Here is a 19,363-nt window from a genome sequence, read left to right as displayed (position 1 = left end):
GGTGACATTAAGTAATCTTCCGTGGTGAACAGTTCAAGCTGGACTTTATTTACGTTACTCTGTGAATCTCTCAAACGGACACCTGCAGCTAGTTGTTAAATGTTTTGTGACGTCAGACTGTTTTGCATTCAAAACCAGTATCAGTTACAATACAGAATACAAATGTTACAATCGAATCGCAGCGTTGAGGTAGGCTTGGTGGAGGGTTTAGTGCATGGTGAGATGCGAGTGTAAGGCTGGGAATTCAGCAACCTGGTAAAAGTACTGAGTTAAGTAGCGCATGACAGATAAGATAGACAGAGAAGACTGCAGCAGTAACAATCGAGAACGATTTCTTTCCGTAAATCGCAGGAGGAATGTGGCTTGGTGTTTTGAAAGTGTAAAGGAGCACTGCAGTGTTTATAATGGGGCTTGTTGAGCTGCAGAAAAAACTTTTGTTTTATGAGCCAATGGTTCAACCAAAAATTGCTGGCCAAATCCGTTTGTTGGGAGCAAATTGGCGGCTTCCATATTCAACTACATAAAATAGAACAATTTGTTATGATTGGCAGCTGATGACTGCAGTGAACTTGGCATGTTTATATTTTATATATTCTGCAAGCACATTGTCCTGCTTTTCAGATATTTCCAAACCATTCCCTTTCATCAGCAGCGAATGGCTGTTTTTTTTTTGTTTGTTTGTTTGGTTTTTTTTGGTGCATTTCATTGAATTCCTGAAATGCTTTTCTTTTTCCTGGTCATTGCTGACGTTGCAGCAGGGTTGCTGTTCAATCGTGACGATTTTGTTCATGTCTCTTTAGTTGTCTTGTTTCTCTCTGGGTTTTCAGGCGCTCATGTTGGAGAATCTGCAGAAGCACTCCACCTCTCACGCTGGTTTGCAGCCCAACTCGCAGGTAAGAAGCGCAGAACAGACTTGGGTGCGTTGAGGAGGCTTCGGGCCCAGGAGCGCCCATTTACGAGTTAAATTTAGTCCATATTTAGTTTTTTTTAATGTGTAAAAATGGCAGCTCATCTGGACAGCTGGGTGTATGTTTACAGTGGAGTGAGGGGATAGGTTAGTGGTCGCACAAAGGGTCGTTCATGTTTCTGTTGGGGTCCTAATACCTGCTGCACAGGGAGTGTGAGTCTGCAGTCTGGGGGTGTCAGCATAAATGTCAAAGTAGAAATAATTTAAGTCTGGAACTAAACGACCTGTGTAAAAAAATAAATAATAATAATAATAAAAAAATAAGGCAGTTGTTGGGCTGTTGAGTGGGAAGAGAAGTGTTTTCTTGGTTTCTTCTGAACAGCTAACAAATAACATTGACTAATGGCATTTCATTGTTGGATTTCAATGCATGAATGGCCTTACCGCTAGTCTGTAGTTGAAACATTCGCTAACGAATTTACTGAGTTTCTTTGCAAAAGACTTCTGGTGGAAACGTTGTATGTATTGGGTCTTTCTGAATTGGGACTGACTGATTGTAGTTGAAGTGCTTGTCGTTGTGAATGCACTTGCTTCCCTTGCAGATTGGCGAGGAGATGAGTCAGAACAGCTTCATCAAGCAGTACCTGGCCAAGCAGCAGGAGCTCCTGAGACAGCGGCTGGAGAGAGAGGCTCGGGAGGCGGCTGATTCTGAAGGTGGGTCCCAGTGACTCGGCTGCAGAGACGCCATGCAGTCTGAACACAGTGACGCTATCGCAGCATTTGCAAGATAAATGACATCATCACGATAAATAGAACTGGACTAATTTTTTTTTTTTTTTTTTTTTTTTTTTTTTACTGTAGATCATTTTAAACAAAGGAGCAGTTCATGTCAACTGACTGTAGAATAGAATTTCATAGAAAAAATATATGTAAAAAAGTGTGTGTGTTTCACAATTTTATTCTTGTAACCCTTCAAAAGTAGTTCAGTAGTACACATCCAGACAGTAAACAGACCGCAACGTTGCCTAGAATCTGCAGTGAAATTCGGTTATACTGACAGCAGACCACCCAGCACTGCAGCTAGATAGCAGTCTTGGTTAGCCTGGCTGCATTTGTATTGGTGCTTGGGTTTGATCTGATTCTCCCCCGCGCCCCTCAGATGTGTCTGCAGAGTCAGAGGAAGAGACCTCCCTTCTGGACCTCAGTGCCTCGAAGCCACCGGACCTGCAGTCCATCCCAGAGGTGCCAGAGCAAAGTGGGATAAACGCTCCTTCCAGAGGTGAGGGCTGCTTCACTAAAACCATCCCACTGCCTCTGCCCCTGCCATGCTTCCACTGACTACACAGGTCTTGGCTGTGCAGGTTTGCAAAGAAACGGTGTTACAGCCAACGTGCATTTTGATTGCAAAACAGATATCTGTTTTTTTTTTTGCGTCATCTAGATAGTCTACCGGAAGCCATAATAGTATTACAGTAGTATTTCATGTTAGATTTCGAAATGTTGCTTTTTTATCATTTTGTCAGGTTTTTTTTTTTTTGTAAAGTATCTGGGAAAACTACAAAGCGAGGGGGTGCAATTCAATATGTTAACAAGGGAACATTATTCAGCAGCTTTCACTGGACTCTATGAAGCTGAGGGAGTTCATTCTATATAGAGGGGGTGGAATTCAATATGTTAACAAGGGAACATTATTCAGCAGCTTTCACTGGACTCTATGAAGCTGAGGGAGTTCATTCTATATAGAGGGGGTGCAATTCAATATGATAAGGGAACATTATTCAGCATTTTCTTTAATGTAGGTCCAGATGTCATGTTTTAATGTCAACACGTTTGCCGTAAAACAGGTTTCTTTCCAAAAAAGCAAAAACCTGCATGTTTGAGACCTATGCAATGAATGGATGTGCATACATATTTATTTTTAGTGACAGTTACTAGCTGGTAACTCCTATGAGCTAAAGCAGGATCTGCTAGCCACAGTCCACAGGGCTTGAAACTTGCACTTCATCCAGTCCTGATCGTTTTAATTAGAGGGTAGTTCTGAAACCCAGGACTAGGGGCAGGGAGTTTCAAGCCCTGTATTAACATGGGGAGTAATTGAGGACTCCCGTTGAATTCCAGTTTTAGCCACCCAGGGTTTTCCTGCGAGCCTTCAATGAAATTAAGTGACAAAGTTGCCTGCTTCTGCACTGTGTGTAACATGCAGCTGTTTCAGAGATGGACAGCCCCTCCGTACAGGAAGAGGAGTCGTCGCTCGAAGACAGATCTGAGGGCTACGACAGCGGATCCTGTCCAGCAGACCAGGTCGGCACGCAATTTATAATTATTCTTCTTTATTTTACAATTCATGGTAACACCATTGGGACCAAGCATCTTCTAAAGAAGGATGCCCAGGGAGGTTTAGCTTTTTACAGCCATGAATTAATGCATTTATTCATTCATACATCTTTAGCTGAAGAGTCCAAAACAGCTGCCGGTGGTTTCAGCAGACTGTCCAGGATGTGTGCTACTTGGTGTTTGTAAAACCAGCCTGTAATGTTGTTGTAGAAATATTCACAGAAACTTATTAAATTAAATGACAAAAGTTTGGACAAAGCCTTTCTCTGTGTCTTTGAAGACACTGAAAAAGACTTCTCGTAATTTTATTAAGTTTCTTTTTAGTGTGTACTGCTGATAGCAGTTTAATATTACGGATAATGTTTTAATAACAAATTCTTTAAAAACAGAGTAATGCAATCCCTTCTTTCAGAAGGAATATTATTGCAGCTTGGCATGACAACCAAAGGAACACTTTCCAGTTTAAAGCAGTGATTTGAGTTTATGCATTTCAATCAAGTAAAGTTATTTCATTATTTTAACCTGCCCTGTGATGTTGGGTCCTTGAGTATTGTCTGAAAGCTGTCCTTTGTTTCTCTCGCAGGAGGAGAGCCTCACTGCTTCCCTCCCGAAACGCAGGGCAGTACCAGCCAGGGCTTCCCCCTCCCCTCAGTCCCGGCGCCGCTCCGGCACCAGAGCGGTCCGGCAGAGCCCGGCGCAGCCTCAACCAGACGAACTGGACAGCGAAAACCTGCCGGGTCCGGTTCCTGGTACCGCCTATTCCCCTGTGTCAGAACTGCAGGCAGCAGAACCTGCCAGGTCCAGACGGTCCAGGCACTCCAGAGACGGCTCCTTCTCGCTGGATCCCAGCAGCTCCCCGGTCCCTGAAAGGACCTCCGACGGATCGGAGCAGTCCCGACCAAGACGGTCGTCTTCTAGGCAGATCAAGGACTCTGTGGTTGCCCCTGGCGCAGTGTTGGTGGTGGCACCACTGGCGCAACAGACCAGTCCTACTGATCTGGTAGTCCGCGCTGAAGCCCAGTCGCCTGGCCCCAGAGCTGTGGCTTCTCTGTCTGTGCGGGTGATTGGTGGAAGCAGCGACTCCTCCGCCTCGGAGCCTCGGGTCGCAGGGAGCTCTGTCCTAACGGCAGGCGTTGGTGGAGGAGCCGACTGGGAAACCAGAGGTGCGCCTCTCACTCACGTCAAGCCTCAACAGCAGGGCTCGGCCGAAATGGACAAAGATGTCGTGTTGACTGAGGGGGTCGGCAGTGTGAGGGTAGTGGTGGAGGTGGGAGGCGGAGAAGAGAAGGCAGCCCCCAAGGAAAGATTGAGAAGGTCCAGGCAGTTAAGGGAACCCAGTCCCCCTCCTCCAGACCCCCCAAATCCTGTGTTAAAATGCGGGGCAGAAAGCTTCCCCCTCCCAGATACCCCGAAACAGAGCCCTCCGGCTTCTGAGGAGCAAGCCCCCGAAGTAGGGTGTTCCCAGGTGCCCCAAAAGGCCAAGAAAGAGAGGGAAGAAGGTGGGGGCAGCTCTTTTGAAGCAACAAAGAGGCGAAGCCACCAGAACCAGGAGCCGGGGCCTCTGAGTCGCCTGGCCAAGGCCATGGAAGAAGACGATGACGACGATGATGACGACGACGATGAAGATGAAGAGAAAGTGATTAATCTGACTTTGGAAAAGAGAGAAAGCGTGCCCGAAGTCGTGGAGAAGCCAGACAATTTGCCTTCAGCAACGGCTGTCGGAAGTGCGCAAGAGTCGGTCCTGACGAAAGCCTCTGTAGAAAAGGCCACCACTAAGCCGGAGCTGCCTGCAGATGGCGCTGTTACGTTGGCAAGATCCAAGGAAAGCCCAGAAGCTCCCAGAGGAAGACCTAGAGAGGTCCTGGAAAAGGAAAAAACCGGGGAAGAGTCTAAGGCATTACCAGGGAAGGCTAGGGATGTTTCTAAAACTCCAGATAAGCCAACTGAGTCTTCCGGGGGACCACAGAAAGTGGTAGAGGCACAGAAACCTCCAGAAATGCTTGGCAAGCCTGCCGAGGTCTCCGAACCAATAGCTTCAGAAATGTTAGGGTTAGGGCAGACCCGCAGGTCAGCTGACAGAAAAGAGGCTGAACTGCCTGAAAAAAAAAAGCAGAGTCCTTGTAAGAGTTTGCCAGCAGCATTCAGAGTGGTTAGAGGGAGTCCGCCAGCGACGGTGGAACCGAAACCGGCTTTGGAGAAACCAAAAGAGGCCAATCCCGTGACTGGAAATCTGCCAGTTCGGGTTGCTATGGCCGCAGTAGCGGAAAAAACAGCTGCTGAAAAAATTTCAAGCGACGCGAAATTGACAGAGACTGAAACGGAAGAGCTGGAGGCTGCTGCTTTGATAGACTATTCTTCTTCAGCACCGGTGAAACGGGCAGTGCGGATTCACAAGCTCCAAGAGGGAGGGCCGGGAAAGACCACCAACCAGGCCGCTGGAGAGAAAACAACAGAGACGGAGAAGCCTAAAAATCCCGAAGAGGTTTTTGTAGCAAAGGTAACAGACAAACAGGAGCAACCCATCCCAACGACCGAGACTAAAGAGGTTCCTCGAGAGAGCAGCAAAGTGTCAGAGAAAGGGACAGTCGAAAAACTTACAGGAGTTTCTGCTGTGCCTGAAAACCTCCCTCTTGATCTGAAACTGCAGACAGCGGTCCCACAGGAAGACTCTGCCATGCCTAAAGAGGGTCAGAAAAAAGACGCTGCTTCTGAAGAGGCCAAAGCAGCAGCAGAAAGTCCACCTAAAGAGGTTCTCAAACTGGACAGCAGACTCATTCTGCAACCCGAAAAGGGAGGAGTCGGTGAGATGGCAAAGGGGTCAGAGCAGACCAGGGCTAGCCAGAGCCACCTTCCGTTCTCAAAACGGGGCCGGGATTTGGGCATATCGGACAAAAGACAAGAGGAGACCAGAGAAAAAGGCGAGGCCAAAACGTCTGGCACCGAAAACGAGAGTTCTCTAAAACCGGCACATCCTGAAAAGCAAGCAGAAGGGGGCGGTTCAAAGTCTCCCCAAACTCTGGTTATGGAAGTCCCAACGCCAGCACAGGAGGCTTCCAAACTCTCGGAAAACCTGACAGCCGAAAAGCAGGAGCAGGGAATCGACAAACAGTCTTCGGAAAGTCCAGCTGCTGAACCTAAATCCATGGAGGTTACAGCAGGAGCGTCGTCAGAAAAACCCAAGGAGACCCTAGTTAGCCCCACACCGCCGCTGGTTCAACCCCTGCCTAAGAAATTCAGAGTCTTTCGAGACACCCCTCCGTCTCCAGAGGCTGGGGCACCACCAAAAAAGATCCGGTTCTTCAGGGACGGGCCGCCAGCTCCGGAGCACCCGAAGAAAAGCTTTCAAACCCGGAGGTCGGCCGAAAGCATCCCCGAAACAAAACCTGAGATGGAGCAAGGGGAGATGGAGAAGCAGGCTAGCCTGGAGCGACCTTCAGAGGCTGGGCAGCTGCCTAAGGAGTCTGGGGTGGTGTCTGCCGTGGTGGTACCTGGAGACGCTGCAAAGGCTGCGGAAATGCGTAAGGAAGGGGAGGCGGCAAGCAAGACTGCAGAAGGAAGTGCTGCAGACCCCAAGAAAGGGTCAGAAAGTGGGTCCCTCGAAAGAGAAGGCCCCCCACTGCCTGTGGAAACAAAAGGGTGGAAGCCAGAGCAGGGGAGTGCCAAAGAGCCTGAAAAAAAAGTGGAGAAGACACAGGAGCCTGAAAACGATCATCCGAAAAAGGCAGGAGGAGTTTCCCTCGAGAAGGAAAAGGAGAGCGGCCCTCCCAAGAGAAAATCCAGGGAGAGCTCCCCCTTGGACAAAGACCTCCCCAAACCAGCACAGGATGAAGCAGAAACTTCCGGCAGGCAGCAGGCACATAAAGAGACGCTTAAAAAACAGGAAGATAAGACCCCCGCGGCGGCTGCCGGGAAACGGGCAGAAACCGCCAACTCTTCAACTTCCGAGACGCCCAAATCCCCAGAGGGGCGGCTGATGAAAGCTGCGAGAGAGCCGGAGAAGGAGCCCATGGGCCCCATCCTGCCACCCTCTCCTCCCCCAGAGGAGACGGAGAGTGGCCACCCGCCGACGCCACCCCTCTCTGCCCCCGACACGGAGAGGGAGAGGGGGAGGCGGAGCAGGGAGGAGGGAGCCTCTCCTTCCTCTCCCTCTTCGTCGTCATCTTCCTCCTCTAACTCGTCTTCCTCATCTTCGGCCTCTTCCTCTCGTTCGTCGTCATCGTCGTCTGCTTCTTCCAGGTCAAGGTCACCCTCTAGTGACAGGAGGGTGAGTGTAAGGATTTTTGTTATCAGTTTATTCCAGTTTTTTTTTTTTTCCCCCCACCCCACTTCATCAGTCCAGTCGTAACCCTATTTCTCTCTCTCTCTCATCTGTTTCCAGTCTATGAGCCCCCAGCGTGACTCTCTCTCCAGAGATAGCGGTGCTTTTTGCCAGCCTGAGGGGTCCCCCGATTCAGGGCGCCCTGACGACCCCCCCGTGCCCCGACACCATGAGAGGCGCAAGAGACGAGCCGAGAGAGAGGAGGAGGAGGAGGAGGAGGAGGAAGGGGAGCGCGAGGAGAGAGCCGGGTCCAGCCACAGCAAGGTGAGACATGCTGTCAGATAGAAGTTATTGTAACAAACAAAATGGTTCCAGAAATGCACATCTGTTCATTGTACGAGTCCTCTGTTAGGAAATGTATTTTGTCTTGCGTTTACAGAAGCCTTGTCTGACGGCAGAGGAAAGTGGTGATGTGGCTGGAAAGGATGAGAGGAGAGCTGAGGAAGGAGGGAGCAGGACAGAACACAGAGCGAGGTGAGCTTTCTATACGTCTGTACCAGTCTGAAACCTTCCAGTCCCTCAACATTAACCCCTGGGACCAGCTTCCATACCAGTCTTTCCTCTGCTGTAACCACTAGAGCCAGCCTTCCTACCAGTCGCTCCTCAGCTCTAACCACTAGAGCCAACAGCAGTCCCTCCTCAGCTCTAACCACTAGAGCCAGTCCCTTCTCAGCTCTAACCACTAGAGCCAGTCCCTCCTCGGCTCTAACCACTAGAGCCAGTGATTTTCTCCGGTCAGGCTCTAGCCGATAGATTGTGATCCCTCCTCAGGGAGGGACCACGAGATTCAGTCCCTCCTCGGCTCTAAGAGCCGAGCCAGTCCCTCTCTCGCAGGGACCAGCTAGAGCCAGAGCCCTCCTCGGAGCCAGTCCCTCCTCGGCTCTAACCACTAGAGCCAGCCTCCCTCCCTCCCAGCCCCTCCTCTGCTCTAACCACTAGAGCCAGCCTCCCTCCCTTCTCTGTTCTAACCATCATTGGCCAGCCGACCTAAACTAAGTGGCATCTTAACTTATATATAATTAATTTTTTTCCTTTGCTAAAATGGCTGCCATAATTGTGATGGTGTATCCGGCAGCCATTTTGTGCAGATTGCATCACAAGTTTTTTTTTTTTTTTTTTTTTAATATATATTATTACAATTTCACTTTTTTGGTTTTGTTCCAATGCAAGGGAACGCACAGCCAGTCATACCATTTATTTGTATCTATTTATTTAAATTCTTCTTTCATTTAGCATCAGGCAGCTTAATAAAGCACAACTCTGCTACATCGAGTCTGTAGCTTAAAATGTAGCAAAGCAGGTGTATTTAATTCTCTTTACATTTCCCATTATTGTATAGTGATTGAAATCATTGAGTTGGTTCATTTTTATCTAAAGCTGCCTTTTTTATCAGGCCTTTATCAACCCTAGTTGCCAGGCGCTGAACAGCTGCCCTGTGATTTGAATGGAATTAGGATGGTAGTTTAACGCCTGACTTGTAATGGCTCCCCAGACAAGCACAAAGGCAGCTTTAGAGAGAAATAATTTACTGTTGGAGTGTCAGAACCCAGAGCCACTCTGAGTGATTGCAAACACAACATGGTTGGGGAAGAAAAAAAAAAAAGCACCATTTAAAATGTGAAGGTACTTGCTCCTTACCGGTCTGCACACAGTCCATATGCAGGTGTGCAGTTTTGAAAGAAATGCCTGATCTAGCAGACATACCGCTTCATTTTGAAAGCATTGTACCACACTGGGTAAGAGAGTTCTTTGCAGCCATGCCTGGCACGCTGGAAGTCTGTTGCACTTCATCCTCAAGTCAATAGGGGAGAGCAGCTGGTTGGTTAAAGACAACATTTTGGAAGGGGTGGGGGCAGTTTCACACTCTGTGTGACCAAGGAAATGTAACCCGATCCCAGACCATTGGCTTTCTTTAAGCAACTGCTCAACCAGGTGCTTTTAAAATCAAATACGTGTTGCTACTTACAAAAAAAATGCACTCCTGAGACGAGTGTAGCCAAAGCAAGGGTCCAACAGGGATGATTTGATCAAGTAACTGTGTGAGCCACAAACCCGAAGCGTCGCGAGAAGTGCTGAGTTTGTGAAGCCGTCTTCAGGCTCCTGTTGAATCTGCTCTGAGCTGAACTGATCAGACCTAGTCCAGTCTATATGATAAGTGAACCCTACCTTCCCTCTGACCAGCGCTGTATTAAAACAGGTTCTTCCCTCCTTTATTAATGGGTTCTATTTGCTACTTTTTAAAGAGGGGGGTAATAAAAGGTAAGAGAACTGGGTTTTAAAGAGTCCTTGGTTAGTTATCTTGCACCTAAAGAATGTCCTTACCAAGTTTCACCACTAATGCATGAGCAGTTTTGTATACAGTCAGCACTTGGATGCCGTTACCCAGGTGCGTGTCAGTCGCTTTTTACCTCCCTTGTATTAAGAATTGTGTGTGTGTGTGTGTGTGTGTGTAACAAATTAACGCACTTGCCCCCCGATTTCCGACTGACTAGTTTTCTGATACAAAGCCCATCTCTTCAGTGTTACAATTTATCTGAATATCTGGCACGGCCCGCATTATTTATTTATTTATTCATTCGTTTTCTGTATTTTCTCGCATGGCAAATCAGTCGGTGTGGCATTGTGCAGTTACACAGCCCTTCTTCCAGTTTCACTTGGTGAAGAGGTAGCCGAGACAAGCCAGGGTAATGTAACCGTTCATCATTGCAGTTCTAGCCACTGTGGTGCATTTTTACATTTATTTTTTAATCTGATCTTTTGTTGCTTTTGTGAAACTTTCATTTGCAAGTGAACTGTGACATTAGGGTCTTTTCGAGCGCTGTATTATGCAATTTTGAGTACTGACTTGGGATACTGTTTTAATTCTAGAATTTTTTTATCTTTTGGTTTTGCTACATTGCATCGCCTTTTACATTTTCCGCAGTCCTGTGTGCATGGGTAACATTTTGATTTCATTTTTCTGTTTGCTTATTAATGGGGAATTTTACACACGTACCGGATTTAAAAGCACGTACTGTATTACAGTTAATGTGTCGTCTCTTTTGGTTTTGGCAAGTGATATTTTCAGAATCATATTGTTCCGAGTTAAAATACTACTTCTGTTGAAAATATAGTTCTGGGGTCCCAACAAAACCAACTCACTACATCCAAATGGAAGCCGACTTATTTTAAAACAACCTTTTCAGATACGTATTTTTTATATTGTCTTTATTGTGTTCCCTGAAAAAGACTCCTGACCAAAATGAAATAGTCAGGTATGCGTCACTCGCGTTTAACCATCACTGAAGTCAGTCTTCTAGGGTTGGATATGCGAGTGCTGACTGTATTCTGTTTGTAAACAATAGTTGTAGATTTCTGTGTGCAGGTTTAAATTATTATTTTTTTTTTAAATCCGGTATGGAACTTGCTCACTGTAGCTTTGAATTTCAATAAAACTGCAAAACTCTGTGGTGGAATAACAATTACAAAGCTCAGAGATAACAAATCTAAAATACTGTTACAAAACAATAAAAAAATCAGTTAGTTACTTTCAATGGTTAAGGCATTGAAGGCGTCTAACACAGCTTTACGCAAACATGTATCTTTTATTAAACTACCAACGTCACCACAAGACCGAGAAACTGACGCACAGCAACTACATCGATGAAGGTGGACACCGTCCAAGATATTTCTCAAAAAAACCAACAGCTTGAAAATGATACTTTTAGTCAGTTTAATTGATGTTCTGCTGTGTGTGTGTGTGTGTGTGTGTGTAAAATATATATAGTTGTAGTCAAAAGTTTACATACACCAATGGAAATGTATAATTCTAGAAGTGTCTCGAAGGAAACAATCTCTTGTAGCAAATTTTGCTTTTGTGGATGAGGAAAAAAGGTTACAAGAAATAGATCTCTGGTCCAGTGGTTAAAGTCCAGGGCTTGTAACTAGAAGGTCACCGGTTCAAATCCCGCCTCTGCCATTGACTTGACTCGCTGTGTGTGACCCTGAGCAAAGTCACCTCACCTCCTTGTGCTCTGTCCTGTGGATGAGATGTTAAATCAACGTCCTATTGGAAGTGACTCTGCGTATAATGCTCAGTTCTTTGTAAAGTGCTTTGTGATGGTGGCCCACTATGAAAGGCGCTATATAAAAATAAAGATAGTATTTATTTCAGTGATTTAAAAAAAAAAAAAAAAAATTCAGAAGTGTTCATACCCTTTGATGCTATGATAGTATTGTCTACAAGGTGCTAGAAATTAATATGATAATGCAGAACCTAATTCTAGAAAATGCTGGATTGTAGGTGAACATTCTTAGTTAGGCATAGGATGATTGCTGTCCTTACCAATAAGTCAATATGGGGAAGAATAAAGAGCTAAGGCAGACAATTATTTATTGTCATCAAGCTGGAGAGAGATACAAGAAGATTTCCAAGCATTTGAGACTCCCAATTTCAACTATTGTTTCTGTTATCAAGAAGTACAAGACTCCTGGTCCTGTCGCAACGCTCCCTCGGTCTGGAAGAAGGAAGGTTCTTTCATCAAGAGCAAGTAGAAGAATTGTGAAGGAGGTTAATAACAACAATCAGATATTGACTGTCAGATATTCCAAGTGAACTGGATGCAAGTGGGACTGGGGTTTCCGTTTCAGCCGCAGGTCCTGTGTTGCATGTTGAAGGTCTCGATGGTCGCAGGCCAAGGAAAAAGCCACCACTCTTAGGAAAACATCGCAAGGACGATCGTTTAAAGTTTGCAAAACAGCATTTGAATGATGGATGTTGTCCATTCTAGTTTTGTTGATGCAAAAGTATTCATGAAGGGAAGGAAAAAAATATTGACCAATAAATTTTAGCAAACTTGTATTTTTTTTTTTTGTGTGTGTGTGTGTGTGCCCCTAAATTTCAGTGCATGCCTACATTTTTATTTTTTAAGCTTGGGCGCACATGTGCCTAAAAAAAAAAAAAACGCTAGTGTAGCGCTCTGCCTATACCAGGTTTCAAGACTCATGAAAAATGCTGGTAAGTTTTTATAACTACCTCTGCTTCAGATAAATGCCTCAATTGTGCGTTTGTTACGTTTTTGTTGTTGGTATTTTCTAATTGCTATCATACGTATTGGACACTTCTATTAAATCTTGCTAATACTTGTTGGTTGTAGCTTATATCAAGCACACCTCCAAATCTAGTTCAGAATGGTTGAAGAATAAAATCAAGCTTCTGGAATGGCCCGGTCGTTGTCCTGGTTGAGAATCTTTGGTATGAGTTGAAGAAGGCTGTGCACAAGAGAAGTCCTCGGACTCTGACAATTCTGCATTGAAGAAATCGGCAAAAATCACTAAAGAATCATGCCAGAAGCTCTTTGACAAATATCCTAATCCTTTCAAAAGTTATTACTGCTAAAGGTGCTGTTAATTTAATTTTCCTTGTCGGGGTATGAATACTTGAGTTTTTACAAAAAAAAAAAAAAAAAAAATGCTGGAATAAATAATTGTAGAACTCATATTTCTTGTAACTTTTTTTTCCCCCCTCATCCATAAAAACAAAACTTTTGCTGCAAAAGATTTTTTCTATAATTAGTTTTTGAGACGTTGCCATTGGGGTGTGTAAACTTGATTACAAATCAAATATATGTATGTATATACATATGTATGTATGGGTGTGTAATATGTATGTATGTATGTGTGTGTGTATATATGTGTGTGTGTGTGTGTGTGTGTGTGTGTGTGTGTGTGTGTATATATATATATATATATATATATATATATATATATATATATATATATATATATATATATATCTATATATATATGTAATGAAAGCATATATATATCCCTATATATCTATCTGAATTTGTAAATGAAAGCATGGACGTGATCCATAGTATAGACGGCTGCTGTTCGTGCTGCAATTGTAATCAGGCGTTCTGTCCCGCCGCCTCGGTGTGTGTGGCTGCTTGTAGAGACGGGGGTCCTCGCCCTCTCTCTCTAACACCGCACTCACTCAAACATGGCCGCCGTGCGTTCCTGCTTCTTCTGACGAGAGCAGCCGGCAAAGCTCCGCGGAAAAACAACCGTTAGGTCAAAAAATAAACCCGATCCGACAAGCTGATTCCCTGTTGGACTTTTCGAGAGGGGAAAACCCTGTTAGTGGCTGGAATTGACCCCGGGAAAATGCTGTCGGAGATCAACAAAGACTGGTGAGTGCGCGTCTGTGCGGGGGGCGCTGCGTTTGCTGCAGGAGCAGCTCTGTGTCCGACTGGAGCAGAGTGGCTGTGTGTCGCCCAGTACCCATTCATTCATTCACCGGGTGCGTTTAATAGGGTCTTCTCTTAAAAAAACAGCAACTCGAACATTTAATGATTTTAAAACGGTTTGGATTCACCGCCGAGGTGTTGGTTGTTTTTTTTTTTTTTTTTTTTTTTTTTTTTCTCTCATCAAATCCTATAACGTATATTAGATTTTTTTTTTTTTTTTTTTTCCTCCAATCATTATTCAAAGTTTGCAGAACGGGTTAATGCCCAATTAACGTGTCTTTTTTTTTTGTTTTGTGTTTTTTTTTTTTGTTTTGTTTTTGTTTAAAGTTTTTCAGTTGAATTTGTAACCCCTAACGCTTGCTTGTGTTTACGTTTTGTAAGCACGTTTTAAGCCAGCAACTCCAAGCTCGGAAAGTCTCGGCTGGTTTTAAAAGTGTCGTGTTTTTTTTGTTTTGTCAGGTGAATCCTTTTAAACGCTGTGCATAGACATACAAGTAAGGATGCCTTGCGTTTTGTTTGTATGTGTTAACCAGTGGTTTTTCTTACCTGCATGATTTCAGTCCAGTAGTCTGCAACCGATCGGCCTTTTAAAAGGGGAGGTTATCAAGTTTCTCGCTTTGAAATGTAACCTATATAAATTCTTAAAGAATCGACATCATCTGCGTGTAACTCAAAGGCCTTGCGCCAGCGCTTCACTACAGAACAGTAGATTAGACACGCAGCGACTTCGTTTTTACACGAAACACCTCGAGTTTGTAATATCTTGCTGTTACTATATTTAACATGATCAGAGAGGCAGCCATTCAGTTAGGCGATAACGATAGAGGGGGGGTGGGGGTGGTGGCGTGGCAGCCCCCCCATGTGAACAAGATTTTCTCCCAAAATGTTTAAACTGTATACTGTCAACTTTTTTTTTATTAAGTTTATCTGTCGATCTGTATATAGATATAGATGTAAACTTGTGTTAACTCTCTTCCAAATCTGAAAATAATCACTCAAACAGCTGTTGGCTGTGCTTTTGGATTTATTTTAATTTTTTTTCCTGCCCTCCGTAAGTATTTTCAGGGCCTGGAGAAGCCACTCTGCCTTTAGCTAGAGGCCTAGGGTGTGATGCATAGTTGAGGCATGGTGACATAATTGAGGCCCGGGCTTTTTATTGAAAAAAATATTTCTTTAGTGAAGGGAGAGGTAATAACCAGACACCCACCTGATGAGTTTTCATTTTTAGAAGATGAACCAAGACGTCCTTGTATTATCTAAAAGCAAATTTTTTTTTACAACTGTTTGGCTGTAAAGACTATTTTTAGTCCTGGCACCACGCATTGACCCAGATATTTCTCACTAAGCCATGTAGGCTATTCCTTTCTGAGCAGTGATTGTAAATTTGTGTGTGTGTGCGTGATTGTTTACTGCTCACGAAACAGTGGCACGAGCCATCAAGCTGTGTGATGCCATTTTGGATTGAGCTCTCGTTTGATCATTAGGCGCCATAGGTTTAAATATTCAGGCTCCTGGTGAAATACTGTTACACCCCAGAACAGCTCGCTCTGTCTGAATCTTATTCAAGCTGTGATGAGACATGCAGTCGGTTCATTTAGAGCAGATTCAGCAGGGGGTCTGAATGCTTCACATTGCAGAATGTACTTTACTCTCTCTCTCAGGTTTTGACAATCAGACTCCTATTGCACAGCAGTGTGATCCAGTCCAGGTTTTACTACACGCTCGCTCAGCCCCCAGTGTGTCTAGGTAACAAGCTCAGGTGTGTCTGATTATTAAACTCCTAGTGAAACCAGGACTGGATCACACTGCTGAGCAGCGGGAATCTGATTATTAAACTCCTAGTGAAACCAGGACTGGATCACACTGCTGTGCATTGGGAGGGAGTATTACAGCACTAACATACATCAGTGTATCCTCGCAGCACTAGGAGTTACAATCCTAAAGTGTCATTTTAACTGAATGTGAAGCCCCTCCTGTTGCAGTGAGCTGAAACGAGAGACCTCGTCTGGTATGATGGAGCCGGAGAGCCTAGAAGAGAACAGCAAGCCCAGTGATGAGAAGGGGAGCAAGGGTCGAGCAGAGGAGGTAAGAGGGAGCAAGCGAGCAACGGGGATACCTTAATGAACTGAAGTCATCAATTTTAAAGTGTTTTAGGGCTGGACTAATTCATTCTTCTATTCAGTTCCTGAGACTTCTTACTGAAATGATCAGCAATCTGTGCAGTTGGATTAATCTGCTGTCAGGTGAATTGGAGTTGAGTCCTATGCTTTCTAAAGTCTTCTGTAGCTGTTAACTACTCCCTAGTGATACATGTAGGCATGTAAACGAAACTTCAATTCAATGACGAGCTTTTCAGACGCATTGAAAAAGACTCAAGGCAAGCAAAGCCTTTGTCAGTGTCAGCCACGTTCAAAAGTTGTATAATTTTAGACGAGACTCTGACTAACTGATCAACATTCTTCATAGTCAGTTTGTCAAAATAAATTTTTATTTAAAAATTTTACGGGGGGGGTTGTTTACCAAACCAATGGGTTCCCCCCCAACCAAATCGGAGACTGATTCCAGCTCAGTCCGATTTTTGCAAAATAATTTGTGTGGGGTGGACCCAAATCAGGTCTGATACCAAACAAACCCGACCACCCCAGAGAAGACCTGACAGAGAAAGGACCCTTTTTAGAGTTTAAACTATTCAAATTTAATAAGGGTCATTCCATGGAAATGTTGTCTAAGTCATCAGTATTGGGCAGCTGGCAAGGCCAAAGACTTTCTGTGTATTAGGATAGACTTACAGTAATCAGTATAGTATTGGGCTACCCACTTCTCTGCTATTGAAGGTTTTTCTGTGTAGTATTTTTGTGGAATTACCGTAGAAGTGAAATATATTCCACAGCGCTGAATATCTGGCAAAGATAAGTAGCTTGGCACTTTTTAAACAAAAAAAAGCTATATATAGATATATATATATCGAGGTCAGCTTTATAGCCCAGCAGTCAGTGTTAGCAGGGTTAGCGGTGTAGTCCAGTCACAGGGAGCAGGGTTAGCTGTGTAGTCCAGCAGTCACAGGGAGCAGGGTTAGCTGTGTAGTCCAGCAGTCACAGGGAGCAGGGTTAGCTGTGTAGTCCAGCAGTCACAGGGAGCAGGGTTAGCTGTGTAGTCCAGCAGTCACAGTGAGCAGGGTTAGCTGTATAGTCCAGCAGTCACAGTGAGCAGGGTTAGCTGTATAGTCCAGCAGTCACAGTGAGCAGGGTTAGCTGTATAGTCCAGCAGTCACAGTGAGCAGGGTTAGCTGTGTAGTCCAGCAGTCACAGTGAGCAGGGTTAGCTGTATAGTCCAGTCACAGGGAGCAGGGTTAGCTGTATAGTCCAGTCACAGGGAGCAGGGTTAGCTGTATAGTCCAGCAGTCACAGTGAGCAGGGTTAGCTGTATAGTCCAGCAGTCACAGTGAGCAGGGTTAGCTGTATAGTCCAGCAGTCACAGTGAGCAGGGTTAGCTGTATAGTCCAGCAGTCACAGTGAGCAGGGTTAGCTGTATAGTCCAGCAGTCACAGTGAGCAGGGTTAGCTGTATAGTCCAGCAGTCACAGTGAGCAGGGTTAGCTGTATAGTCCAGCAGTCACAGGGAGCAGGGTTAGCTGTATAGTCCAGCAGTCACAGGGAGCAGGGTTAGCTGTATAGTCCAGCAGTCACAGGGAGCAGGGTTAGCTGTATAGTCCAGCAGTCACAGGGAGCAGGGTTAGCTGTATAGTCCAGCAGTCACAGGGAGCAGGGTTAGCTGTATAGTCCAGCAGTCACAGGGAGCAGGGTTAGCTGTGTAGTCCAGCAGTCACAGGGAGCAGGGTTAGCTGTATAGTCCAGCAGTCACAGGGAGCAGGGTTAGCTGTATAGTCCAGCAGTCACAGGGAGCAGGGTTAGCAGTCCAGCAGTTGAGCTAGCTGTATAGTCAGCAGTCACAGGGAGCAGGGTTAGCTGTATAGTCCAGCAGTCACAGGGAGCAGGGTTAGCTGTATAGTCCAGCAGTCACAGGGAGCAGGGTTAGCTGTATAGTCCCAGTCACAGTTCATCAGGTATCTGTATGTCCAGCGTCACAAGGGAGCATGGTATCAGGTAGTCCAGCAGTCACAGGGAGCAGGGTTAGCTGTGTAGTCCAGTCACAGGGAGCAGGGTTAGCTGTGTAGTCCAGTCACATCAGGTTCTGGTGTCTGTGTCAGTCCATCGTCACAGGGAGCAGGGTTAGCTGTGTAGTCCAGTCACAGGGAGCAGGGGTTAGCTGTGTAGTCCAGTCACAGGGAGCAGGGCTAGCGGTGTAGTCCAGTCACAGGGAGCAGGACAATAGGTCGGTGTAGTCCGTCACAGGAGTCCCTCAGGGCTAGCGGTGTAGTCCATCACAGGGAGCAGGGCTAGCGGTGTAGTCCCAGTCACAGGGAGCAGGGCTCCAGCAGTCACAGGGAGCATGGTTAGCTGTATAGTCCAGTAGTCGCAGGGAGCAGGGTTAGCTGTATAGTCAGTTTTCAAAAGTACAGTGCCAACTTATTAAATTTACCAGATTTTCAGCAAGCAATTCAATAAAATTAGATAAATACAACACTTAATTTTTTTTAAAAAATATGCAAATTATAAAACGAGCAGGGAGGCAGAATTGAATCTGTAATACTGTGAAGCCATAAATATTTACAAGCCTTATTTGTTTTTTAGCGGGGGGGTGGGCACAACATTTTGGCACAAATATAAAATTCCACCAACAGTACATACTTTATATTGCAACAGGTCATTTCTGGAGCAAAATAGGTTTTATGGGTGTGATTCGCCAAATATTTTGGTTGCAAATATTTATGGCTTTATAGTGTATGCAGAAACATGCTCTGATGCTACAATAGACTTGAGAACCGGTTTAATTTGCAAATAGCAAGCTATTGAAACGGTAGAGTGATGTTTAGTTCTAGTTTAACAGGAAGAGTATACAGATTGGCTTTGTTGCATAGCCCTGAATTACCCAGCACACCCCCCTCCTGAAGTCCTGTAATGTTTAATAATTCATATTTATCTTCAGAACTACAGTGTCTAGTGAGGTGGTACTGAAACAGTGACTGCTAGCATGTATTTGTGTCAGCGTTCTTACACTGCAGGCTAGAGAAAAGGAACTGATGTGCCCATTGCTTTGTTGTGTAAGGTGCTCACTCCTCTCTTGCACACTTTCGTATGTGTGGCCTTTGCCTGCTGTACACCTGTGTCTCATAGTTCCTTGCTAGTAGGAACTGCAGTTAAATACGTCCTACCTGCCTACCTGCTACTGGTGGAACCCTGGGATAGTACACTGACCCCCACTCCCTAGAGAGAGAGACAGAGAGAAGAGGCTGACCTAATGATCCTGCAGATTGCCATGGAGACGGCTGCAAAGGGGAGGGGACAGAATGCACGGGGAGTGACCCGTTTGTCGTTAGGGCTCCTCCCCCTACCCTTTTTTTGTATGATCCTCCCCTTGTTTGAAAGAAACTCAAGAAAGAACCTTACTTCTAGTAATGGAGAGAGACACTGAAGGGGGGGTAGATGTAACAGCCCCCCCTTCTGAAAGACTTTTG

General features: G+C 45.3%; 1 protein-coding gene across 1 annotated transcript in view; it reads left to right on the top strand.

Moving 5' to 3' along the window:
* The window catches only part of LOC121306841 (apoptotic chromatin condensation inducer in the nucleus-like), a gene marked incomplete at its 3' end in the record, with an annotated part of 28,948 nt that overhangs the window by 2,039 nt on the left and 7,546 nt on the right, over positions 1–19,363 (top strand). Inside the window, 8 exon segments of the mRNA XM_041238777.1 lie at positions 828–893; positions 1,510–1,621; positions 2,067–2,186; positions 3,111–3,208; positions 3,825–7,505; positions 7,620–7,823; positions 7,939–8,033; positions 15,772–15,874. Coding sequence (XP_041094711.1) covers positions 828–893; positions 1,510–1,621; positions 2,067–2,186; positions 3,111–3,208; positions 3,825–7,505; positions 7,620–7,823; positions 7,939–8,033; positions 15,772–15,874 — 4,479 coding nt within the window.

The sequence above is a fragment of the Polyodon spathula genome, chromosome 50 (assembly GCF_017654505.1).
Source record: "Polyodon spathula isolate WHYD16114869_AA chromosome 50, ASM1765450v1, whole genome shotgun sequence".
NCBI lineage: Eukaryota > Metazoa > Chordata > Actinopteri > Acipenseriformes > Polyodontidae > Polyodon > Polyodon spathula.
This window is presented reverse-complemented; position numbering and strand designations above follow the sequence as displayed.